The sequence below is a fragment of the Varanus komodoensis genome, unplaced genomic scaffold, assembly GCF_004798865.1.
Source record: "Varanus komodoensis strain SLA01 unplaced genomic scaffold, ASM479886v1 scaffold20_1, whole genome shotgun sequence".
NCBI lineage: Eukaryota > Metazoa > Chordata > Lepidosauria > Squamata > Varanidae > Varanus > Varanus komodoensis.
In genome coordinates, this window is record NW_025335587.1 from 16,367,761 (window position 1) to 16,395,198 (window position 27,438).

Below are 27,438 nucleotides of genomic sequence, written 5' to 3' on the forward strand. Positions count from 1 at the left end.
CCCCCCCCCCCGTCTGTTCCTTCCCTTTCTCTCTCCCTCTCCCTCTCTCTGCTGTTGTGAGCATCTAGGCTTGAGAAATTGCCTGTTGGGTGGCCTATTGAAATATACTTCACTTATTCCATGTCTCTCTTTTAAGGCAGTCCCTGCCTGCCCCCTGCCGCTGTTTCTTCTCAGAGTGAATGTAACCAAAAGGAACAAAGTTAACTCTTGGACCAACCTTTGGAAGCGCTTTCCAACTCTGCCTGGAGTTTCATTGGCACTCCGGGAGTTGCAGGTGGAGGAGGCAAGAGAGAAGAGGGTTTTGCTTAGTATCTGACTTTCCTGCTAGGCACTCTGACTTTTCCCCTTTGATGGAAAGGTACAAACAGCTTGTGTCTTGTTGGAATAGAGACCCGTGAGAAAGGAGCCTTTTGAATCTGACCTAGTCTTTGCATATTCAAATACTTCCTGGCTTCTCTTGGGCTGTTCTGCTTAGATTTCAGTGCCATGAATGAATGACCTCTTTCTACCCCTCCTTCCCCAAAATACTCTTTTCCTTGCACTGAGATTGTTTTAAAAATTGTGTGTGCCTTCCTCCTCTAAGAACTTAGTGGCATTCTTGGTGTTCATAGAATTTCTCTTTCCTCACTGTACTTTATCTGTTCAGGAGGTATTGAGTAGAGTCATTGTGTCTCTCCCAACAGAGGAAGGCAGCTATTCTTCTTTGACAATGGGTGCCCTACAAAACCCCCGACAGAGTGGGGTAAACTTAGAAAGGGCTGAGGCAGAGATAAAATGTTCTGACCTTAGGAAACAAAACAAAACACAAAAAGGTAACCAATTAGTTCTGGCTTGAAAGAGCACCCTGGCTTTAAACATCCCTGGGTATCCCCCACTGATGGGTGCAAACAAAAGGCCGTAGTCAGAATCTTCATCCTGCACTGCCCAGCTGTTTACACTTCAGTTTTGCTGTCTATTCCTGTCTCTGTGTATGCACACGTGGAATCCTTTCCATTTCCATTTCTTTTTTCTTGGCTGTGTTGGATTCTGATCCAAAATTCAGAAGTATATTTATTTCCCCACCATGATCAGTTTGGGTTGGGGATGGATGAATCTGTCGATTTCATAATCTTTCTTTTTCCCATTGTAAATTGGGCTCATCTTGAGCTTTGAATATTTCTCTGATTTTAGGTTTGATTCATCCCAAACCCCGAGAACTTTTTAAAAAGTTTTCATGAAAATTCATTAGCTTCATTGGCACCAAAAATCAGCAAGTCTTTGAAACTCACACTATGAAATGGAGTTCTTCAATCAAAACACATACATACAAGAATATGCTTTATATTAGGAAAGATTTTTGGTTTGAATAGCGGTTTGAAACTGTGCCGTTATGCAAGCTCGCATGAAAATTTGAGTGGGACAGAAATCTTACAGTGCTATCATGCCGTCCCCGTATCTCAGGACTTCAGGTCAAGCCCTCAAGTCCAGTTTGGATTTCTTGGCTCAGTTCCTTGCACTCCAGCTCCTTTGCGCTCGGCCCTAAGCATCTACTTCTAGCAGGAAGCTAATGTGATGGCTGCTTGGGTCTAAAACGTGTGCATGTCACTGTGATGGAGGAGGCCTCATTCTGCACGCATGGCTTTGCCTCTTTGCCTCTGGCTCTCTGGCTCTGGTAGCGGAAGTGGCAAGAAAGGAGAGCAGCTGGACCTGCGTCTTCCTCCCTCACTGGCTCTCTGGCTGCCAAGCAAGCAAGCGGTGGTCCTGAGGAGAAAGCTGGGACCAGTCCAAAGTGGAAGCTTTACACGCACTATAGCCTGTGTTCACCCCACAAGCCTAGAAAGACCTGCATCATGAGTTATTGTGGCCTCATTTGAAGAGGGGGAGTCCTTTCTCATGTTGCCACAGTTAAATATTCAGAAGGAGAACATCCTTGTAAATTTATTTTCCGTCACCTAGTCACAGGTACTGTGCCCTTGTCTGTGAGCAATGTTAGAATGTCAATCTTCCCCGGAGAAAATGAGCAGCATATTGCTAACCAGGGCTGGGGCAGCCGGCCTACACAGCTCGCTTTTGCAAATGTTTCATTAACTGGCTGATCGGGAAGCCTCAAGTTTGGGGAGGGGGCCATGTGCCAACTGGCTTGCAGCTCTGTCACCAAGGTGACAGGCGGTGTGGAGACGGCTTTGCCTCGTGGTCTGTGGTGCCTTCCCTCCAGACAAAGAATGCCTCCTTTATCGGTGGCGCTCCTTGTGGTTTGTTACCTTAGCTACAGAGGTGGCTTAATGCAGCTTCATGAACAAAGGACTTCACGTCTGGGACGTCAGAAGCTGGAGGAAACTTTTTGCCGTCGTCCGGTTCAGATGCACTGGTCAGTGTTAACTGACCCGATGGGACCCCGCAGCCATCTGTTGACAGGGGAAATGAGATGGGAGGCTGTTAAAATCCAGATGGTGAGCACAAATGGCCCAGGATCAAGACGTGTGGGCTGAAGCGTACCAAAAGTGTTCTAGGCACAATCATATTTTATTGATTGTATTTATATGCCACCTTTCCCCCCACCTTCTGTCCTTTCAGGGAACTCAAGGTGGCTTACATAATTCCACCTCCTCTCAATCTTACCCTCACAACAACCCTGCTAGGTAGGTTGGGCTGAGAACCTGTGACTGGCCCAAAGTCACCCAGTGGGCTCCACGGCTGAGCGGGGACTCGAACCCAGCTCTCCCGAGGCCCAGCCCCACTCCAGCCTCCTGGCTTATCTCCTGGCATGCCTCCTGGCCAAACCCCGCTGAAGTGCATCAAGGGCAGCTCAAATCCAGTTAAAGTTGCAGCAGAGTGAGGAAGTGGAGGTGGTAAAGTTGCGGCGTATGTCATTATTACACTGCAGGGGTGTGTGTGACATTTTGCATTGCTTCCCCCTATATTCAGAGCTTCCTGCAAGCAGAAAACTAGCACAGGAAGGAGTAGTTTTTTTACTTGCAGTTTTTAAAGTAGAAGAATGCATCCACACCTCCCTGTATAACAGAACAGTACATATTACCACTTCAGGACCATGTCCCCCCCCCCCCCCGCCCCCGGTTCACTGCACAGGTGGAGCGAATAAAGATTTGACCTCAGTTCGAGAAATCTGGCTCTTGTTTCACAGGTACTTGTTCCTTTTGATTGTGGGATCTTTGTTCACCTCGTCCAGGGATGGTCAAGCAAAAGAAATATATAAAAATAAGATCTGCGAAACGGCCTGGTTGGTTACAGTGTTAGGCTCCAGTCCAAACATCAGATGGGCTTTAAAAGCATGTTTGCAAAGCTGGTTTGCCGCAGCAGCATGTTAACCCTGCTTTCGGAGTGTTGGCCCTTACTGAATCCTTTTATGCATGATGTAGGAACTTCCAGGATTGAGGGACAAAGAATGACTCGCCTCCCCTATCTCCCACCTGCTTCAAACAGAGAGGAATCAGATGTGTTGTGGCCCCACAGTTCACTACTTTCCAAGCCTTTCAAGTGCAGTTGATGATTATTTCTGTATTTATCGCATTTCTATGCCGCCCCATAGCCAAAGGCTCCCTGGGCGGCTCACAGTGTGCCATATAAATATATTTAAAATGCAGATAAAAATAAGTAACAATAAGAAACAAAATCATAAAACATAGTAAAATTAAATACACTATATATTGTTGTTGCTGTTAGTCGCGAAGTCGTGTGCGACCCCATGGACAACATTCCTTGAGGCCTTCCTGTCCTCCACCATCTCCCGGAGTCCACCCAAGCTCACACCAACACACTATACATACGGCCATATAAATAGGAAACAGGAGGAAAATAATATAACCAAGAACAATAACCAATAAAACAGTGAAGCAGCAGGAAACCAATAATCCAATCTAAAAACAGAGACTAAATGAAAAAGTCTCGACTTGGTGTAAGAAGCAAGATAAAGTGGGTGCCAGTCGCACTGCCCTTGGAAGAGAATTCCAAAGGTGAGGAGCGAGGACTGAGAAGGCCCCTTTCTTCGCCAGTTTCCCCCCTCATCTCATTTGGGGGTTGCTACAAGTCAGCAAGAGCTAAGCAAAACATGACATCCATTCTTTCTTTATCGCATCCTGTTTTTTGAAAACCGAATTCTTTATTAAATCTCCTTAAGACTTGCATCACTTCCAGACAGATTCCTTTGGACTCTCCTAAGGGCACAACAACATTACACCAATGAAATTTCCTGGATGCTCCACAGGGACAGCGTGTGTTGCCTGAAAGGAATTCAGAGCACTGCTTAATCTCCGTCAAAGAGCAGTGTTGTGTCTAGGTGTGGCTGAACAGATTGCATGTAGGTGGGCTAGATTATGCAACTTGAAAGCCAGTTTTTGTGGCACATGGATATGTTTAGTCAGTCGAGGCCCTTCTCTCCTCTGAAGTGGAAATGCCAGAATCAAGGCATGGGTAATTCCCCCCCCCCCCACAGCGCACAGATATAGATGCTCTCATACCTGGTGCATCTCCTGTGTTTGTTCAAAGAGCCTTTTGACTGTCTTTGTGGTTGAACAGGTTTCTGCACAGGACACCCCATTGGATCTTCTTTTGGTTCAGCAGTTTTGCTCCAGGAAGGTCACGCCCTTAAGTTTTCAACAGCGTCTCTCTTCTCTGCTCCGCAGTGTGGTTCCTGCCTTCCTTCAGCTGTCTCTGTAGCCTGGGGAGGGGGCCAGGGAGCAGGGAGATGGCTTCAATTTCAGGAGAGACTTTTCGGACAAAGGGAGCTTTGATTAGGGCAATACTGCGGCTAGGATCCATTTGATCAGGGCTTGGTTTTTCTTATTGTGCGTGTTTCCTTCTCTGCAGCCACCTCCCCTGAGGTGGGCACGGTTTAGTGGCTCCCCCCTCTCCCGAGCGATGTGAATGATTCTGGTTCCCTGTTGGCCTTCTTCTGGCAGTTGGAGCACGACTCCCGAAGTCCAGCAGCACCTCCTAGCTGAGCTGGACGGTCTCTGTCCTAGCCTCTCCAAAGCAGAACCCCGGACGGGAAGGCAGGGTGCCATGCTTCCCGGTATCACCTGCAGTGCAGAAGGTATTCGGGAGCACGCGGGGTGTGCATCACCCCCTCCATGAAAACAGCTGCTCTTGAGCTGTACCTGAACCTGCCTGTTGAGGCGCGAGGGGGCCAGCTTCCCTCCCCCCTCCCTCCAAGGAACTTGAAGCGCTGTGGTTCCTCCCCTGCCCATTTAACCCCCACAGCCGCCCTCTGAGGCTGCGGCCCCCTGTGACCTCGCGAGCTGTTTGGCTGAGGGAGGGCTTGATGCTCCCTCTCCAGGCTCCTCGTCGGACCTGTGGGCCACTGTGCCACGAGGCCTGGGCTCTTGCAACATCAGCCTGTTGATGCACGCGCTTTCCTTTCTTCTTCGTGTCACTTTGCAGTGAGACTATTTGGAGGTCGGTCTTACGCTTACCTTGGCCCTTCTCTGGAAGCACCACGGTTTTTCTGTTCTGATGGGGGTGTTGCAAGGAAACACGGTGTGCTGTATGAGCGTGCCTTGAATTAGTGATCTTCCTCTAGATTTTGAAAGGGCAGGGTGGGTAGGGCTGACCTGTAGAGAGATGAAGGAGAGCCACGTAACCCAGAGAGATGAAGGAGAGCCACGTAACCCAGTCTTTATGCATCACCAAAGAGGAAGACACGGTTTTGCATAAGATGATCATTTGCTAGTTTATAAGTATACGTGCAAAATTGGAAAGAATCACTAATATTTTCAGAAAAATACATTGCTCCTCACCGTCGCAGGCAGTGACCGGCCGACCTGTGTGCCTACCTGCTTAGTCGGTTGTCAGGCAGTGAAGGGCAAATTCTCCCAGTGAGGCAGTTGCTTCCCTCACCGGATGGAAGCCAGGGAGCCCTTCAGACTGGGTGCTTCCAACTAGAGGATTGCTCTCTGTAAAGTAGGGCACACAGCAGCCCTTAGAGTAAAACTGCACAGGAGTTACCTAACATGCAAGGTGCACAAATAGTTTAAACGGAGGAATGTACAAGGGCCAGAGTATGGGGGTTCATCAGGGGAGATGTTGGTTGAATTCCCACACAGCTCTTTATGCCTTTTGTGGGCATAAAGTGGGGAGAGCTGTAGCTTTGGGGACTCTGTCGATCCCAAGGATGTCCTGTTTCAAGGGCCTTCCAGTTTCTGCTGCTTTAGCTTTGAATCTAAATGTATTTCTGGAATGTGAATACCATGAATGAAAGAATGGTAAACATAGTTGGAATTGTAGGACAGTGTACAAACATCAGTAAATATACTAAAACACTACATTCATGATCAAGAAATAAAAGCACTCAGAATTCAAATAGCGCTAGTCATAACAATGGAGCTGACATTATCCTTTCTGAGTTCTGGCAGAAATGCATTTCTTGCTGATGTCATAAATACCTAAAATCCTTTCCTACATTTGGAATCCAAATAGCATTTGCACGTCGAGGTTTTTGATAGCACGCAGAGAAGAGGCTTGGAGGTCCACATCACAGTACTCACGTCACTGGCAACCCCAAAATTACTGCCTCATTGAACTTAGTTTGTTGGCTTCGAAGCCTCTAAACCGGTCCTCGTCTTGTGTCTTGCAGGTAGAAGACGCCATGCTAATGTTTGACAAGACCACCAACAGACATAGAGGTAAGGGGGGAAATGATCCCCAAGGCTGCCATGGATTTTCCAAATGGGATATGAGGGTCCTTCGGCTTCCCAAGGCCAACACTGTGTGTGTTGTGCTCTGGATGATTTCTGAGTGAAACAAAGATCAGTTGCAAGATCCCAAAACGTTCAACATTCACTGTTAGTTCCCTTCCATAAGAAAAGCACTGTGAATCGTGACTTTTTCCTTCTCACTGACTGATATCCCACAGTGACAGTATTTGGTGTCTGTTTTTAGGTGAGGCTTTCCAAGTCATACATATGAGTTACGTCCTTGGTTTTTGGTGTTGGCGCAGTGGGGCTTTGGGCACGTACGAAAAGCAGGAGAACACTGGGCTGGGTCAAAGCGTCTCCTCCATGATGTTCCCTGCTGAAGGAGGTGCCACGGGCAAACCCATACTAGACGGTGTCCAGTTCAGCCTCACTCTGTCGTCCCTCTCATACACTTGACCACCAGTGTAGCCTTGGCATCCCTCCTCTTTATGAAAACGTTTGTATGGCTATTTAAAAACTGTAGACCAGGGATGTCCAACCCATGGCCCGCGGGTCACACATGGCCCAGGAGGGCTACAGATGTGGCCCAGTGTAAAATGGTGAAGTCGGAAACCTTGAATCTCCCTCGCTGGAAGCACGCAGAGCGTTTCTTGAACAGCTGTGCGAGGCTTTTGCAAGCACGAATCTGACTGATTCCCATGCACTGTTGGAACGTCTCCTGTTGATCAGAGTCCCACAAAACGTCGAGCAGGAGACGGTGGTAAAGAAAGACATGAAAGCAAGCAGAGCAGATCTTTGACTTTGTGTTTGGAAGCCAATGCCCTTCATGTTGGGGATGCTAGAGAGCTCTGACTCTCTTCATTGCTTGCCCTTGATGACTCTTTGTGGTGGGCCAAAGTCTCACTGCGCATTTGCACCAACATTGATTTGTGTAGCATATGTCGTGCCTCTTCTACACATAAAGGGTTTAATCCTTGCATCTGGGCCCACGGAATACACTCTGGCAGTGTAGCGGGCTGGCCAGAACAGTTGCTTCTGGCCTTTCTGGTTGATTTAAGACAACTCGAAATCACTGGGCTGTGGGTGGGATAATGAAGGGTTTATAACTCGGCAGCTTTACTTAGAAGTCCAACGGCCTCTTGAGCTGCAGTGGGAACTCAGGGTGCCTCTCTGCTTGGATGTGGCTACCAAAAGACAGCTCAAGGAAAGGCTCAGTGCTCATGTTTCGGGGGATGCAGCTTGGGCAGGGATGATAGCTCTGGACTTTGGGGGCTGCTCTGTAAAATGTAAGCAGCATGGTTAATGATGCATGAACAAACTCAGTGCCGTGTCAGCCAAGTGTCTTGGAGGAGACTTGGGTCTGATGGCCTGCCTCCCGGGCCACCGGTTTGGACTGCATTATTTCAAGTGTTTACATCCACGTCCTCTTAGCCAGAGGGTTGAAGCCCCCGGCTCTTGCGTAACGTGCTTTCCCGCTGAAAAAATGCCGCAAGGTTTACTGCCACCTTCTTCTAAAATCCTTGTTCTTCACTCATTTGTTTTGCTTTCTCCCCTGGAAGTTTTCAGCGTGAAAACAGTTTGAAGAGCAGGCATGCCTGCCCAGGTGAAGGCAGATTTGTAGCAATCTGTGTTTCGGAATTGCCAGTTGGCATTTTTGGCGAGAAGTAAGTGTGCTTTCCAAGTGGATGTGAGACCTCTCTTTTGGGGGTGCAGTTGATCCCGACAAAGGAGGGTGGCCGAGGTTTCCTGTCTTCCATGGCACCAAATCCTCTCTGCTTGAGCAGGAACTGCTGCTACCTCTCCTCCTCCCTCCTGCAGCCACATGCAGCATTTCTCACACTGGAATCCATTTAAGACTTGGGTTCGTTCGTTCTTTTTTCTTTAAACCTGAAAGCCTGACAGCTTGCAAAGACCTAATGAGAAGCTGTTTGACGGGAAGCAGCCAAATAGCCCTTGTGTGGTCCCCACGTGCTGTTCCCCGCAGGCAGCACAAAGGTGACAAGTTTTCGAATGGAAATAGCAAAGGTGCTTTAGTGTCAAATTCTGGGGCTTGATTTTTCTTGTTAAGGGAATATATATATATATTTTTTTTTTCCAGAAGGATTAATTAATGCCCCTGAGGCAGACTACAGTAACTTCTTGTTGGCACTTTTTCTCACCTGTAGCTTCGCTGACGTGTGAGCTGGGAGTTCCCACCTTTCTCTCCCCCTCTGGTTGGAGCTTCAGGTTTCACCCTCTGGTGAAGATCGCGAAAGGTGCTGTCAGACAAAATGAGGCTGTGGCTGACTTTGTGGTGGGCTTCCTGGCAGTTCAGCTCCAGGCATGCTTCAGCAAACTTGAAAGCAGTGTCCCTGCAGGGAAGGATGCGGCCGCCTCTCTCTGTGAAGCTCTCTTGGTTGGATGAAGAATTGGATTGGCATCTCCAGGCATCAGTGTGGCTATCACTCCTTCACACATTCCAAAAATGCTTTGTGCTCCCCCCTTTTCCCTTTGTCTGGCTTGCATCAGAGTTGAGAAAACAAAGGTGTATGGCAAGCTGAGCCCCCATTTTCTCTTCTAAACTGAGGTTAGGCAAATGTCTCGAAGGGAAGTGGGCCTCGATTGGCTAGGAACAGATGTGTAGGAACACAGAAAGAGGGCCTAGCAAAGAGTTGCTCAGATGGAGCAATCCAGCCATCTTTTTATCCCTTGGTGGCACCTGATTATCCCCCCCCCACCCCCGGGCAATCTCATGGCTTGCCAGGCAAAGAAGATAATGGATGCCTGTTCAGATCCCTAATTGGAATGGCTCTGAATTTCTCTTTTTCAACCAGCCTTCCAGATGGTGCACGGAACTAGCTCCTAATAATCTACAAGGCTTGCTCTACTAGTTGAACAATACCTAATGCTGTAATACATTTGCAGAAGCGTCTGAGAAGTAGGGCACGGAAGACTCGGGAAATTGGTAACTTCATTAGAAGCATCTTTTCAGGGTTTTGTGTGTGGAGATTCTCAGCGGTGCCAAATAGCTTGCTGTTGGAGATCTATTCAGAATGAAAGAGCAGAAGAGAAAAAGAAAATCTAACAAAGTTCCTAAAATGCCTGTGGTTATTATTATTTTTTTAATTTTGTTTTTATACCAACCAATAGCCAAAGAGCTATATAGGAGGCTCACAGCAATTTGTAAAAAAAAAACGGGAAAACAATACTATACAAAGAGCATAACACTTGATGGCCAGAAGTTAATGCCAAGGTTCTTCCCAGAAATGAGTTCACATGATTTTGAAGTAGTGCCCTGTTTGCACAATCGCAGCAGGGCTAGTAAGTCATGGCGGCCTACATCCCTTGCTGGCAACACTGGTCACATGCTGCAGAATTAGCCTCACTGACACAGCTTGAGTGAACCAGGTGAAGATGCCCCATCGCTGTGGATAACGAGCCATCCCAGAACCTCGGACAACTTGCAGGTCCAGGATGGCACAGAGCAACAGGTTGCAAGTCCCCTGAGATGTGCCCAACAGAGGCAGCGGGGAAGATAAGCCACTGTGTGGCTGTCCATTCGGAAACTTCCAAACTCAACCCCCAAACTCCTCAGTGGTGGAGAACTCTCCAATTTGCACATTTCTGGACTTTTTCGGTGGCTGCACCCCAAGCTCTAGAACTCCTGGCCAGAGTGGGACAGAGGTGTCCCAGCAAGGCTGTCTGTTTGCCCGTAGGAAAAGTCATCTTTAGCTAGTTAAACCTGTTAGTCATTAGTTTTGGTATAACTTTATTCTGGATACTCAAAGGCCTTTGTAAACCTCATATCCGTCCATGCTATAAATCAGAAATTTATAGAATACAATGCTCTCTAAGTGCATGCATAAATACTTGCCATAAGTAGCTGACTTTTATAAATGCTGCAAGTGGGTTTAACTGCTTGATTTTATTGTTGGTGTTTCCCCTGTTTTGCCTTGACTTTATAACGCTGCTTTTACTTTGCATCTTGTTCTGGTTTTACTGTATTCCTCGATATTTGTATCATTAGTGCCTTGAGCACCATTTGATGAAAAGGGCAGTACAAATTTGACAATACTTGCAGCTTGGCCAAAAGCAAACAGATCATACCTTTCAGCAATTAAGGATAGGAGGGCAAGCCCAAATAATTTTGGGGCTGACTTAATTTGGAACTGGTGCCAATGCTGATACTCTTACTTCTACTGCCACCCCATTGCTGAAGCTCTCTGGACAGTTTACACAGTCCATACAGACAGATGATAAAAATACAATAAAAGTATCATAAAATCAGAAAAAAATCAAAAGCTTTAAAACAACTAAAATCAGATCATCAAAACTGACAATAACAACAAATAACAAAAAATTGACTCCGTGAAATATCTGGTTATCCCCCTCAAGTCGGTTTTCACACTGGCCTGTTGCACAAATCCCACAGTTGAGTTGGTCACAGGTGCGCAGGTACCGACTCCATAGAGGCTTGCTACCTGTGGCAGGTGTGCTTGCTCTCCTCCCTTTGGGGCATGGCCGATTTTAAGCCAGCCTGTGTGTACAGGGTCAGAGCTGTGCTGGGAAAACATCGGCATCTCTTGGTCTTGCTCTTTGCAGCAGCTGGGTAGCGTCACAAGGAGCGTTGGTGGCACAGGTCCTGCTCACCTGGCTAGCAAGTGCAGGACCCCCCAAGTGGAGGGCGAGCCAGTGTAAATTCTCTAAGAGGAGGGCCAGGCCTGGGCAACTTGGTTTACAGCTGCACTGCACTGCAGAGCACGGACTCTGCAATGCTGCGCAGGTCAGCTGGAGCCCAGGGATGTCAGTTACCTGACTAGGAGTATATCACTTTGCTCCAGAGTGTGTTCTGATCTGAGTGGCACTCCTGCCCTGCTTTTTGGAGAGAGAGCAGGTGGATTGATTTTGGCAGCACCTGGGTGGGTGGTGAGGCTAAGACGGGTCCTGTTCTGGGTACAGGCACCTTGTGGACTGCCCGAAGTAAGGAGGGCATGCCAGACTCTCGTCCTCCCAAGCATGCCTTGCACCCTAATTCTCACGGGAGTGAGACAACCCTGTGTCTAGACTGTAACGCTTCAGATGGCAACCAGGGGCTGGCCGTACAGAATCCTCCTACTGTAATCCCTTTGCCCTCTCTCCTCTCTCCACATACAGATTTAATGTGCTAGGTCACCTGGCCTTTTCCCTGACATGCTAGATTTCTGTGTGCAAGGATTTGTATTTGTGAGCATGCAAGAGCATTCCATCACGTGGTTTGCAATGGTGCAGTCTAGATGTTAATACTTTTACTCCGTCTCAGTGACAGCAAGGCAAGGCCCAAGAATGCATTTCTGTTACTCTTTCTCCCTTCCCTCCCGAACACGGCTTGTGGTTTCTGCCCCAGCTAGAAGCACAACCCAAGAGACTTACGTCATTTGCCTCTCAAGCTTTGAACTGGTTTGGCCCGCGTGCATTTTTGGGCTTTGGGAAAGTGTGGGAGCTTTGCCAGCTGCTGCTCTGATTGTCTTATAAGCCACAAATGTGTCAGCTTCTTGGAGTAATGCGTGCAGTGAATTTATTTAGGGAATCTGCCAGACAAAAGTTTAAAGCTTTGGAATAAAATCTGGGTCTGTTACAAGCCTTGGAAATTTTGCACGAGGACAGGCGCCAAACCCGATTTCCTAGAATGCCAGGCGGCTGGCAGGACAGCCTTACCTCATTTTCCACCTCCATGGCAAAATCCAGATCCCCATGCTTGCTGCCTCTTGGCTGCCTTTCACAGCCGTGGGAGGTGCGGGACAGAGGGGAAGGACTTCCGTCCATCCGAGCAGCCCTTTTTCAAACGCTTTTATTTCAAATGGCACTACCCACAGTTTTGTTTTTTCTCCGTACAATAGGAGTAACAGTGGCTTAGCTCACAGGGTTGAATCTCCTTGGAGAGCTGAAATGCAACTTTCTCTTTGAACCAGTAAGAGGACTGGAGTGCATTGTTTACAAAGACAGATGAGCCAGGAGGTAGTTGAAGGCAAGCGACAAAGAGATGTGGCGCGGGAAAGTGTCGCGTGCATCACCTGGCCAACCTCCTCCCTCCCTCCCTCCCTCGGGTGCCGCCTTTGTGATGCTGCTACAAGAACTCATTGATATGAGCCCGCCTAGGAGACAAATGCCTGAAAGTTTAGAATTACTGTGTAAGAGCAGAAGACAGCTGGTAATAGTCCCTGGTTGGTTTTCTGCACTAACTCTGAACTGCTTCAAGGTGTGTGAGGGTTTGTCACGATGCCTTCCCTGTTTTCCTCAAATGAGTGCAACTTAAATACCTGGGTGTTTTCTGCAAAATAAAGTGAGAGGAGGGGAACGGAGTACAATGCAAATCAGGTGCAGCAGAAACAGTCAAGCGCCATCCGTTGTGTTGGGATTTTGATCATTCAAGAACCACTAAAGTTAAGCTGGTAATTTTCTGGGGCAAAGCTATGCAGCTTTTAGAATCCTCCAGTAGTATGGGGATGCACCTGATTTGTAAATTCGACTTAGTATGTGCAGGGGGTGATTGGACATTACGGCTATTCCGCACTTCGGGAAGTGGGCTGTGCCAGTTGCTAGGAAGTGGGAATGGGGCAATTTCAAAGCAGAGAGTGGAGAGCTAGGGAGGGGTGGTGCCCCCTTGCCTGCCCCTGCCCTCCCGTTCTTGTTCCACCCTCCCCACCCCAGGCAGGACCCACTTCTGGCCTGAGCACCAGCAGGAGGAAATGGCTGAGAACAAGGGAGTGTGAGAGTGGGGCTCATTTTCAAATGTGGGGGGGGGGCAGGAGAGACAAAGCTGGAAAGTTGCTCAGTACCCCCCCCCCCCATGCTTGACTTTGGCAGCTGTGCAGTTGTGTGCGCAGGTTTGCCATTGTTCAGCTGGACATGCTGCACCAGATCCCGGATATGCAAATAAATGCAAATAACTATCAAATGCTGCCTGCATGGAACCATGCCAAGGCACAGAATGCAGAAGACTGCTACTCTTCCGGTGCCTCTTTGCCTTTCCTGTCCTCCCTGGTGGGGACTTAATTTTCTCTCCATGAGACTAGAACCCTGCGGGCAGCATGGCTGCTTTGCATCCCCGGGTCTCTTGCTTCCACCACGTGGTTGGAAGAGAGATCGGAATCCAGGAGAGTCTCTCCACACCTGCAAGTGCACGTCTCTTTCTGGATATCCTTACAAGTCATACAGTTCCTGAGAGGCAGTCTTGTAGCCCACCCTGTGTCCAGCCCCCAGTTAGCTCTTCCTTGCCTCCAGCCACTGGATCGGTTACTGCCCTTTTCTTTGCAGTTTCAGAGTAGTCCTGAATATGTTCCTTTTTTGGCACATGGTGCTCTGTAGCTTTATCACCCCAGAATGCCACATCTTTGAGAAGTGTGTAGATAATGTGCTCTATGTTCAACCCCAAGAACAGAATGCAGGGGACCCAAGTTCCACTGGAAGAGAGAATACAGCGGTAGGGAAACCGGTGACAAGCCCTTGGAGGGCATGAACAGCAAGCTCTTGCAGGGCCATTTTTCTTGCTGAAGCATCTTTATCTTATCAGGTGTAGCATTAACAACTGTCCACAGAGGACACTTCGGACTTCAACAGGGACCTCTCAGGCAAACTGGCAGAAGGCCCTTTTCCTTGGAAGTAAGGCAGAGGTGAATTTTGAGGTCTGTGACAGGCTCCTCTTTGCTTTAGAGTCTTGGTTTAATATAGATCCCAGCAGTGTCTCAGTGCCCGCTTCGCGTCCTTGTGTGAAAGATCTCAAGCAATGAAAGCAAGTGGTTTGTTCAGGAGAAGCAAGATTCAGTGGGATTGAACTATCTGTAAGAAAGCGCTCTGGTTGCATCTGTGCAGCACGGCCCACTGCTCAGGCTAGATTCATCTTTCTGAGGAGTCCAGCAGGAAATTAGAAAGATACTTACTAGCTTTTGTGAGAGACTCACTTGCAGAGCAGTTCCATACAGGGGCAGATGGCCTCTTTATGGCATCGTTAGCTGGAGAACCAGTTTGGACTCATCCCAGAGTGCCATATCAACAGGGCCAGTTATGCTGGTCCTGTCAAGATGCATGGAAAGAAAAAGTTGCCCTTGGGGGTTTGTCTTGGATGGAATGCATTTCTTTAGTCCAGGATTTGGAGCAGGGGTGTATCCTAAATTTCGGTCTGTTTCTTGGGAGCAGTGTTATCTCTGTGAAGATGGCTTGTGGCATATCGAGAGTTATGGTCTACTCTCGGCTGCTTGCATGTGCTTACGTTTGTACAGAGGTGGACACGCACACACACGAGTGTACATCTTGCTATTATTTATTTATTTATTATTTAATTATTAGAACATTTCTATATTTGCTGCTACTTTCTCTTACGTACATGTTGGCGTACTCCATGACTCCTTCTGGGCTACCTCGTGTTGGCTTCCCTCACTACACCTCCCCGTGTAAACAAGAAAGAAACCCAGCCCAGCTTCCGTGGACAGGGAGTGTCTCATCAGTGGAACCTACCCCACTGAACTCTTAATTTGGGGATGGGGAAGGTGTGGAGGACTGCATCCCCCAACGTTCCTCATTATTAGCTATGCTGCCTAGGGCTGATGGGAACTGCAGTCCAACAGCGTCTGAAGAGCTGCAAGTTACCCATCCCTGCCTTGGAAGAAGGGGATTAAATAGGATAGGTGGTCTTGAGTTGGCTGCTGTAGGGATTAGGCTGGCTCCTCTTGAAATTCCAACCTCAGGATCTGAATCGACCTGGGAGAGGCAGGGTCAGTTTTTTTACCAAAAATGCCAAGGGCAGCAGACTTAGCAATGCGTCAAGGGCCCCCTAAGAACCTCCTTCTGGGGGACTTGCTATTAAACTGGTGAAGCCCAATGTGCCCCATAGTCCAGCATCAAATCGAAAGGGCAGCACAACTCTGACCTTCCCCACCACCTGACGCACAAGTAGCAGAAAGCACCCTAAGAGAAGCAGCCGCCTTTGGTTGAGCTGGGAGTCATTTGGAGCCAATTTCACCCTGAACAGCGTTTCCCTAATAACTGGTATTTTAACTTTGCTGGTGTCTTTTGCTAATGACTTCTTCAATGTTCCTCTTTTGTATCACAAAGCCAGACTAGCCGGCTAGTTTTAACATAATAAAGACTGCAGTTAGAAGTGTCTTTTCCTGATCTGCTTGGAAGGAGGGCTTTCTGACAGTAATAACTACTTCTTTGTCAGGGCAGCATTAGCCAAAACAAAGATGAGTCCAATAGATGCAAAATGCCTAGCTACTTAGGCAGCTGTGAGGTTCTGCATTCTTGTTTCAGGTGAGGGGAACAGAGGAATATTTCTTTGAAAGAGAAAGTAGCAGTAGTTGCCTCTTGTCCCTCCTCCGGTGTGTCACTAATGAATGCCATTCCCCTTCTGTCATGAACTGTATTGACGCTGGGCACAATCCACCAGGCAGTTCTCCTGAACCTGCCTTTTCGGTGTCGGTGGGGCTTGTATAGGAAAACTGGCTGGTGGGTGCTGCTTGCCTTATTGGGGAGTTACAGACTGAGTTCAATGTGTCGCAAGGTATGGCTGAGCCCAGCAGCTGCCCACTCACCGAGAACTAATCATGGATCCTTCTGGCTGAGAATTTCGTCAGGCCCACCTCTCAAATGGCTATCTGACAAGAAGGAAATGTGTAGGCAGCCAGGGAGGCTGATAATTCTCTGGAAATGCGAGATAAAGTGAATTAAGGTATTTCTAGGCTGCTCCTTTTCCTACTGAACCCAGCCCTTGAAGAATCAGTGGATGAGGTGGGTTAAATAATGAGTTAAGCAAGGTTCTGAAAAGTTGATCGCTTCTCAGCCTTTTGACTAAGATCAAGTGCAAAAAGTTGATTGACCCCCTTTTAAAAGTACCAGGATCAAACTTGAAAGGATTAAGTAATTGGAAGGGGGGTTATTTTGTTATCCTTGCAGCCTCCAAGATAAAATCTTAAACTTAGCAATAGTTATTGATCTTGCAGGCTGGAAAGGATCTCTCAAGACGATGTCCTTCTAACTTCATTAGGTAAGAGAGTTGTAAAGGCATGAGCATGCCGAGCTGGAACCAGAAGTTTCTGGGATCAGGCTGTTCCCAAGGACCAAATGCCTTAGTCTGTGTGGAGCCAGTGAGAAGATTCAGTGTCTCCAAGCAGGGGAAGGTGGTGTGTTGAGGAGCTTCTTCAAAGGTCCCTGACATGCTGGTGCTGAAGCTGCGGAAGGGGCATTAGGATGCTTAGGAAGTGAATGGCTTGTGGATCCTTAGACTGGCTTTAATCCTGGGTGACTACATAGGGCAGCACTTGGCAGGTTAGGATTCGTAACCCTCCTTTATTCCAAGAACTTGCAGCAGTCGAAAGTGGTCTCATGCTGGAGAGGAAAGCCAGATTCCCTGAGCACAAGTGAAGTGCCCACCTGCTGCAGAGGATTCCTCAGGAATAAGGAGTCTTTACCCCGTCTCTGAAGCAGGGCCGCCTTCTTCTTGGAGGGCAGGTCCTAGTTGGGCCTTAACTGAGTGCCCAAGCTCCCGCAGGCTTTGGGTCATCCTCCATAACAGAGACGGAGAGGGCATCCGGGTACTGTTTTCCCTGCCCTTTGCAAGGCCCTTTCCCTGCCCTTTCCCTGCCCTTCGCAAGCCCCAAAGGCAAATTTGGATATGAAGAAGAGTTAATGGGCAAAAGAGCTGGAGAATCCAAGGCTTACCACTTCAGCAATGCACCTGGAGCTCCAGACTTAAGTTAGCCTGGCTTCTGGTTCTCTGCAGTCCCGTGTCCATTCACCCCACCCCACCGCCTCACTCAGCTGTCACCCAGGCAGAGTTTTCTGGCTGATTACTGCACATCTTATTGCCGTGATTGGCACTTGGACATTCAGCAAAATGGGGGGAGCAAACCTGTTCAGACGAACCTGGATTATAATGTGTGTGTGTGTGAGAGAGAGAAAGAGAGAGAGAGAGCGAGCGCTTAAAGGAAATGTTTTGTAACTGAGCCGAGGAGCCTGACCCATCATTTTCCCTCATCTCCCCCCTCCTTTGTACTTTCCTCCTTTAGAGTCTGCTTTTAAAGAAAGAGGAAGAATTTGGCTTCCAGCAAATCTTGATAAATAAAAGTAATTGTCTAGATATGGCCAATTGTTCTAATCACCCTGTTTATTGAAGGAGTCTGGAATGATGTTGTGGAAGAGATATTGTCTAAGCTCCAGCTCAGGATAATGTTTTTCTAAGGAGAAAAATAGCCTTTCATTGTTCTGTATGGATGCCAGGAATTCATTTCTGTAGCCGACCTCTGAAATTCTAATTGACATTTTTATCTACACTATATAAAGATGATTAAGAATTGCTGCTGTTTGTTTATTGCTGTCTGACTCAAGTAAAACGAAGTCATGCACCAGGGGCTTTTGAGGTGTGTAAGGGGGGATGGTTCTGTGGAAGTTTACCAAAAACTTGATTTAGAAGAGGCTATTGTATTGCCTTCTTTGGCAATGGCTGCTGTTTTCTTTTGGCTGAGTTTCTGTCTTCCAGTTGCGGTTTCTAAAACTCACCTTTGCAAGACCCTTGTTTCCTTTTATGTCCAAAATCACATTGCAAATACTTTTCCACCTCAGCCTTCCTCCAAGGGGTGGTGAGCAGGTGACATACATACGATTACCCTTAATTAGGGATTGTTAAAACTGTCTAATTATGAAACCTGGAAAAGGACATTAACAATTGTTTTCCTGCTTTTTAGTCTTTTCTAATTGCTAAGCACAATAATAGTGGACCGGAAGAATGAAGATAAAGGCATGTATCAACATAAATGGGTCAGGGATGCAAATAGAATCATATGTATTTTAACATATATGCTTTCAGCAACTGGGAAGCCTCACCCCCACCAGAAATGTCATGGATGCCTCCTCCTACGAAAAAGATCTCCATAATATATACATTTAGAATAAAAATGAGAATAGGGCTGGTATTACTTCTTAAGCACCAGGTACTGAGTAAGATCCCTTCATGCTGCAAAATTTGATATACTATAAATCCTACCTGGGTTTATAGAGCCCTGGATTATACCACATGACATATTTACATGCCCTCTAAGCACTGTATGAAGATTAATTATAAAGTATTGATGTAGTTGAGAACTTCTAATGTATGTGGTGCTTAATGACTGTAATCACAGATGCCCTCATCCAGCAACAAGCTTATATGTATCCCGGTTGGCTTGCAAGAAAGAGTTACGATTTGTTGATCCGTGGGGAACTGCTCAGTTTCCAGATCGGAAATGGCAGCCTCAAAATTGGCACAAGACCCCCTTCCTCCTCGTATGAATAGCGCCTGCCAGTCGTACAAGCTGTCGGGTGAAGTTGGTGAGTCGTGCGCTTTCCCATCTAATTCACCATTTAATTCATTTTCCATCAGGTTTGAGAAGCCTGGTGCTTTTCATTAATGTTATTTAATTGAAAATTAAGGGAGGAAATTAAGCAAGGATTCATTAAAGCCTTGAAGCCCGCTCTTTGATTTCACTTTTCTTGATATCACCTAGAGTAACCAACCTTGCTGTCTTCCATTAAACAGTTTGCTCTGTCTTTATTTTCAGCCACACGTTTTTGCTGCCAGCTTGTACCGCGACCGGCCTTGCCTCGTCCATTCCATGCAGGGAGTAATTCTTGCTCCTCAGTGTGCCCAAAATCTGCTGCAAGCCCTTCCCTTGCCAGGCAAGTGTCCCCACAAAAAACAGCCTCTTCTTTCCCTCCAAGGGAACCATGTGCCTTTGGGGAAACACTGGAGAGGATTTGAAAGGCAGTAGCTGTATCCCACTGTGTTCTCCTGCAGTTGGTCTCAGAGGAATACTGCTTCCAAACCCAGAAGATACTGTGTACGTTCCTGAGTAATATGTCACTGCTAGCCTTTTTCTCCCATATTTATCAACTTTTCAAGCCACTGGCACTAGTTCCCACCGTCACATTCTGAGGCAGTGCAATCGATTACTAAATTGCAACGCTTCTTTTTGTCCGCTGCCATTCAGTCAGTTTCACAGGATGACCCTGAGTTGTAGTATCATGAGACAGGGAGAGAAACTTCTCTCTTACCACTCAGACCATGCCGGCCATAAATTTATAAATGTTCATCATGTCCTATCTCAGCTGTCTTTTATAGAAACCTGAAGCACAAAACCCAAGCCCAGTTGTTGGACAGAATCATAATTTTGGAAGAGACTTCAAAGGTCATACGGTGCAACTATCACCGGTTTCATCCATCTCCTCTGGACATGTTCCAATTTGCTGATAGCCTTCTTAAACTGTGACGCCGAGAGAGCTGGGGCTGTTTGGTGGGACAGAAATGTCTTTATACCCTGGTTCCCCGAAAATAAGACCTAACTGGAAAATAAGCCCTCGCATGATTTTTCAGGATGCTCGTAATATAAGCCCTACCCCAAAAATGAGCCTCAGGTAAGGTCATCAGCCAGATGAAAGCATTCAGTACATCCATTGCAACACATTTTGGGGTTTGGAGAGTTATGACGATGTTCCAGAAGAAGATGACAGGACTGTGTTAGAATAAATGCAGATTTTGTACATGAAAAAAAAGACATCACCCGAAAATAAGCCCTAGTGTGTCTTTTGGAACAAAAATTAATATAAGAGCCAGTCTTATTTTCGGGGAAATGCGGTGCAGTAAACACTTCATACACCGTATAAATATATACAGTGCATAGGCCAGGTGAAGTTAGGACCAAGGCAGAATAGAGCAGTGCCATTATTTCTTGCAGTCTGAAGTAGGCGCAACACCTACGAAGCCCTCGGCAGTTATAGGTGGCCTATAAATACATGTATGTATAAATAAGATATTGCAAAATTGGAAAAAGGGCAGCAGAAATGCTGAAGGATCCGGCGCAACTCCTTTCTGAGTTCTGCCATTTGTGGGACTGTTCAGCTTAGAAAAAAGGTAATCATGGAGATACTTTGACAGGGTTTGTTTGTTTGTTTATCACGTTCGTATGCCACCTCATAGCCAGAGGCTCTCTGGGTGGCTCACAGTGATAAATGACAATAACAAACAGACCATAAAACATAATAGAATTAAAATACAATATAAATACAACCATATGAATAGAAAAAGGAGGAAAATATACACAATATAACCAATAACAGCAACCAATAAAACAAAAACCCAGCAGCAAACCAATAATCCAATCTAAAAACAGATACTAAATAAAAAAGTCTGAACTTGGCACCAAAAGCAAGATAAAGTGGGTGCCAGTTGCACCTCCCTTGGAAGTCAGTTGTACTTCTAGATGGTGAAGAAAATGTGGATAGGGAAACCTCTCTTGCTCTTTCATATGCTGCTAGAACCCAGTGCAGGCATCCCATGAAGCTGATGAGTGGAGATTCAGGACAGATCAAAGGAAGTCCGTCTTCACACTTTGCATAATTAACCCATGGAATTGGCTTCCATGAGATGTTGGGCTGGCCACCAATATGGATGGCATCCAGAGGGGATTGCACAAATTAACAGAAGAGAAAGGGTATCAGTGGTTACTAATCCTGATGGCTTGGGGCTCCATGAACAGAGGTGTGGGTACACCACCTGCTGGGGAACATGGGTGAGAGGGTGCTGTGGCTCTTATGTCTTGCTTGTAGGCTTCCCACAGGCAGCTGTTTGGCCACTGTGTGAACGGACGGATGAGACAGGCCTTTGCCTTTGTCCAGCGTTGCTCTTCTTATTTCCTTCTTATCCGCGACCTAGAATTGCACCAGCCCTTTTCGCTGCCTTCTCATGCTGCTGATTCATTTTTAGCTTGTAATTCAGTAAGCCACATAGGTCCTTCTCACAAGTGCTTCCATCAAGGCAGGTGTCACTCATCCTGTATGCAGAACTTTGCATTTAATCTCTGCCAAAATTCATTTTTGGCCTCCTACTGCCAAGATCATCTTGAATTGTGTTTCTTTCTTCTAAGGTATTAGCTGCTCCAGCCACTTGGGTACCTGCTGCACCTCAGATGAATTCCCTTCTCCTCTTGTATCAAAGTCACTTACAAAGACTCTCAACGTCCCTGGGCCCAGGGCAGAACCAGTTAATGCTCATTTTGCTGCAATTTAATGTGCAGCCTTTGAGCAAGGAGCTGTTTCGTGCTTGTTACAGGCCAGCAAGTCATCTCCGACTTATGCCAGCCCTATGACTGAAGGCCCTCACTGTGGCTTCCATTATGGAATCGATCCATCTCATAGCTGGGTGTGGCCGCTAGTGCCAGCACCAGTTCTCTACTGCAGATGTGACATGTAAAAGTTGTCTGCACAATAGTGTAATCCAGTTACTCCCACCCATCACCTGGCCTACATGTCACCAACTGGCCGACAATACTGTTGTGGGGGAAAGCTTGTTGAGAGAGTGTTCAAATCTGGACAAACTGGTAGACCCTGAGCAATTCCATCAAAAAGGGTGGTAAGGCTGGTCTGACAAAACGTGTTCTTGAGAAACCTACACTAGCCTTTTGTCCTTTATACATGGTGTCTGCTTAATAGAACCCTAATAGCCTGTTAGAGGAGTTCTCCAAATATTGACCTCAGGCTGACCGCTAGTGATTACCTGGATCCTCTTTTCTCCTCTTTTCTGAAGGTGGAAAAGAGTTTCTTTTTTTACAGGGAACCCGCCTGATCCATTTTATCTATTTTCTTTCCCTGCTGTACAATCTTCTTTTGGAAATAGGACCTGAATGGTATGCAGTATTTCCAAGTGTGGCTGTACCACAAAATTGTACAAGGGCATGAGGATATCTTTGAACTTTTCCCTAATAGATCTTGGCATGGGATTTGCCTTTTTTACAGGTGCCACTCACTGTGTTGATAGGTTTGGGTTTTTGTTTTAGTTTTTAAGTTACTGACCTTAATAGAGCCTCGAGTATTGGGTGGTATAAAACCAACCAAACAAACAAACAGGATTCCCTGGATTTCTTTTCATCTGTCATGCAGGCCATCTCAAATCAGGTGTACTCAAGGAGTATATGGAAACATAAGTAATGCAGAAATATAAACCTCATGCTGAAATAGTCTTGTGAAAAGGACGGGTATGCATTCATGGAAACGTAGAAACAGAGTGAGCCAGAAGGGGTCTCCTGGGCCATCTAGTCTGACCCCCGGCTCCAGCCAGTTCCACTCATGACATGTCTACCCTTCAGTGGCCTAGTTGTTATGCACTTGGCAATGGGCTCTCCTCGGTGCCACATTAAAACCAAGCAACCCGCAAAACAAAAAATAACTTCATGGAGCAAGGAACGAGACCCTAAAACCTTTTTATTTTCCAATTATTTTAAGGCTTGAGTGTGGTTTTAATGTGGGGTTTTATTGTATAGAAAATCAGCTTGGATGATGTGCTCCACTTTGTTTTATTGTAAGACTGTCCCGAGACCTTGGTAGAGGACAGTATATAAAAGTTTTAAACAAACCAGTAGCTGTTGCAGCTCCTGCATCTAGCACCCTCCAGATGTATGAAGACTATGTTCCCTGGGGTCCAGTGCATATGGGGGATGCTAGGTCGTGGAAGCCTGCTCCATCCTTATCTAACATTATAAAATTCTGCAGCAGTTCTGACCCGAGCTTAATTTAGGGCTCAAATTCATTCATTCACTCTGTCCACAGAAGTTAGACCTGGTCAAGAAACCATGACCAATTCCAGGAGGCTTCAGCTGAAGTACTTGTTTCATACTAAAATGGTTCTACTAAAACCCTCTTTGGTGCAAATGCTTTCTATACTTTTTCCTGGGTCCCTGAGAACTCATATGACATGAACGTATCAAAAAGAAATTGGAACAATCGATCGGTGAACATCTCTAGTACTTCCACTTAGTTGACCTCGTTCTCCTGTGCCATGTGACACCTCCTAGAGTGCAGGATAATCACCCATCTTCTTGTATGCCACCTATTGTAGATTATTGCCCAGTTTTGTATTGGTAATGGAAAGTCACTTCCAAGAATGGAAAGAGACAAACATCTGGAAACTGCACAAGAACGCAATGGGAACAGTTGTGTTAATTTTGGTAATGAGTGTGAGTAAGCATCATTGCATTATTTTGTTAACTAAAAAGTGCTGTTCATAAACAACCTTAATGCAACTCTTTCTCTGTTTTGTCCTTTAAAATCTGAAGGATGGACTTTAATGAGCTCATTACTTTAGATGCAAAAAAGCCACAATTTCCATTAATTGGCAGCCTTGTTTTATACTTAGAGGCTAACCAGGAAAAAAAATGCCTGCATAATCCTGCATCCAGTAAAAATTTTGGGGGTCTTACAGATGCAGCAATCCAGGTGGGGTGCTCTGGATGTTCCCCTTCCTCTCTGTTATGAATTAATTGGTGCAGCATTATTGCTGTTTTCAGTCTCATTACTGCAAAAGCAGAAATGTTATCAGGTTGTATTTTCAAGTCACGTGGCATAGTTTCAAAACATTAATTGGTAGAAATCCAAGTGTGCATGGAGGGAAGAACAAAATGCAACATTTACATAGACAGATTTAATGCAGTGAATGGTATTAAAGATGCCAAGTGTAATAAATCAGCAGGCAGCCTTGAGAAAATAGACAGATCCCCTCCAGCGCTGAGGAAAATGTTACATAAAATATTTTAACATACTGAACAATTTGTTCTACTTCGTCATTTCTAAGTGTGGTTTTTAATGGGCTCGGTAAAGAGAAAGACGACTTGTATTTATGTTCTGAGTGAAGTAGCCAAGTTACCTTATAGATTTTTAAAGGAAGTGTCAGGTCGATGGAAGCTGTTGACTTACCTCCTCGATCTGAAAGCAATATGGAATATCCCCACGCAAGATGATGCCTCCCACTGGTCCAGAGTGAAAGCGGAAGCTACTGGAATGGTCTTCTCGTAACATCAGCTTCACACGATTACTATAACAGGTAAAAGTATTCGTCACCTGGGTTGCTGCTATTGAGCAGGCAACTTTGACATGTCCTACACACACACACACACACACACACACACACACACAGAGCAGAGAACTAGTGTTGGCCATTACAAATATGGTGGTATCAGCCACACCCAGCTATGGGATGGATCGATTCCATAAAGGGAGCCATGGCTTGTCAAAGAGAAGACATCTTGGAGGGGATTCATCCTTAGGGCTGCCATAACTCAGAAATGACTGGATGGCCTGTAAGAATGTCAAAACAACTGCACAAAAGTGTTTTTCAGTTTTAGCAGATGTAATATAGGAAGGCTCACTTCTCCCTCCCTATTAGGAATAGACCTGTTACACAGAAGCCTCTTCCTCCCCGTCGATATTCATGCTATAAATAGCAAGCAAAGATTTATTTTGTTTTGCTTTGCTTTTTTTACCTTTCATGATACTGCTGTGTCTTTCAAAAATAAACCGGCAATACAGCAAGGTCTGAATGCTGCCATAGTTCTATCCCTGAAGCCATGAAAGGGAAGCTTTGGAGGCTGAGGGCTGAAATCTGACTTATTTCCGTTTCCAACTGTGTATTTTAGGAATGCCAGCACTTTCTGTTTTGATGGAGTTGCCCAGAGTCTGGAGTGAACACAGGCAGCGGCGTAGTACTTTCTAAAAGGTGCATGGAAGCATTCTGGCTCTCAATTAACAATTGGGTTGATACCTTTTGGTCTTGATTCTTCCCCAAGCAGCCAGCTCAATCTTTTTCAAAAAAGCTGCATTCAAAAGCAGCTTGCTGCATTATTGCAAAAGTCTTTATTTGTGGGAGCACTGAAGTCAGGCTGCTAGATTCTTCCTTCCCTCACCCCTCATTCATGAGTTGTTCCATATGTCATCTTTGGGACCCAGTGTAGGAGTGAACTGCTTTCCACTAGATATTGGCTGCCCGGTTCCATTCCATTCTAGAGCTCATTGTGGGTTTTCCATGTTGAGTGAAATATGCCAGACGGGATGGCTGATTGTTTTGGGCTATTTTTGCAGAGCTGACCCCAGAGGGATGAGTTGGCAAGTGAATCACCAGGCATTAGACAAATCTGTTGTAGCATTACAGAATTTGAGTTGTCTCAAATTACAGAATGCAGTTGCTGCCCTCAATTCAGAAAATCTAAGGCTTCGTTTCTGTAAAAAGAGAGTTTCCAGTCCTCATGGGGAAAACAAGAAATTATAGGCAGGGCTGCTTACTGATGCAGTATTTATTGTAGCGTCATTTATTCGAATGTTATAGCTCCTCCCCCCCCCCCCCGATTTATAGCCTGCCTTTTTCCTACAAAGGGCGCCAGGCAGCTTACATCATTCTGCTCCTCCATGTTATCCCCAGAGCAACAACCCTGTGAGGTAGGTTGGGTTGAGAGTCTGTGACTGGCCCAAAGTCACCCAGTGGGCTCCATGGCCGAGCGGGGACTTGAACCTGGATCGCCTGAGTCCCAGTCGCACGCTCTTCGCCACGACGCCACACGGGCTCTCTTGTGGCTATAGTTGTGGTGGGTCTATATATTTTGTAGTCCTCGCATGTTTTCCCTGTGCTGCTTCCAGCTTATTTCTTATCACAGAAAATCTGACTTTTTAATGGATGACTGAAAAGTAATGAAGTCTGCATAGGTGTAGGTGTCTTTAGTCTGTTTTTACCCTGTGTGGTTTTGACGTAGGCAAGCACATCACTGAGCGTAAAGGTGATTCACTGTAATAGTTGTAGCGAGTGCTACTTCATCACTCTGTATTTTAACTGAGCTTTTTAAATTGTGCCAAAATGCTTTTCTGTTTATAATGATTACAAATATTAAAATGGCAAAATAGCACTGAATGAGCGTCTGCTGAAGCACTCTATTCTTATAATTCTAAACGATGTACGCAGGCATCCTCCCCCCATTTCAGTCATTGTCACTTTAACAAGGTGCTTACTGATGGTGACCAAAAAGTTCTCTTTTTAAAACTAGCTCACTAAAATGGAATTATGGCAAAGAATTATGTGATAGCACCACACTGTTTCATTGAATTGATACTTTGCTATTATTTTCATGGTGAGTTACTTGGTTAGTTGCCCCCCCCACCCTCTCCACCCCAAAAAGGCCAGAAAAGTACATTTTAGGGCTACTTGAAAGCTTGTTTAAAAGGAAATGAATAACGGGTGATAAAAATGACAAAATGATAGTTTGGTCTCCCGGTTAGAGTATTGGACTGGGGCTTGGGAGAGTCTGTGCTGTCACCCCCAATTCGCCATGAGGTCCACTGAGAAGGCACTTGGGTGAATCCTGGACTTTTAGTCTCATTTTCCAGACAGAGTTGTTGTGAAGGTAAAATGGAGAGAAGGTACGTCTTGTAAGCTGTGTTGGAATCCTTGCATGTCGTGCATGAAGCCCCGACAGAAACAGTGACTCATGAGGAGGCCTTGCACTTTATTTATTTATTTATTTATTTTATAAAAACATTTCTATGCCGCCCCATTCGCCGAAGCCTCAGGGCGGCTCACAACATAAAGTGTAAAGTCTGTGTCCTTTTTTTGAGTCCCTTTAGCACAGCCTCAAGAAGAAAATGTTTGGGTTGCTGAAATCAATCCAACCAATGCAAAAATGCACACAAAAGAAATCCTTTGTTGAACTGGTGTTGCACAAACCTGTTGCTTGCCTAGGCTAAAGAGAAATGTGCTTTCTGCTGGACAATGAGAACTGCTTTACACAATTTCTTATTGCTTGACACCCAGTGCCCTAGAGTCGACCCCACAACCCAACGCAGGGACAGCTGAGCCAGCTGCTGCGTCTTCCTCTGACCCCCAGCAGGTAGAGCAAACTGCCTCTTCCCCCTCTGATGCTGATCTCCCTGAACCGGAAACAGAAGACACAACAGGTGTCGTGGATTTCTCGAAAGCCAAAAACAGACGGATTTTATGTAGATATGAACAGCGGCA

At 46.2% G+C, this 27,438-nt stretch overlaps 1 protein-coding gene across 19 annotated transcripts in view; it reads left to right on the plus strand.

The window, feature by feature from the left end:
• Positions 1–27,438, plus strand: part of MSI2 (musashi RNA binding protein 2) — a 437,270-nt gene that overhangs the window by 217,699 nt on the left and 192,133 nt on the right. For all 19 annotated transcript variants that reach the window (XM_044430042.1, XM_044430028.1, XM_044430029.1 and 16 more), the window contains one exon: positions 6,569–6,617. In XM_044430042.1, coding sequence (XP_044285977.1) covers positions 6,569–6,617 — 49 coding nt within the window. The remainder of the gene's footprint in view (positions 1–6,568; positions 6,618–27,438) is intronic.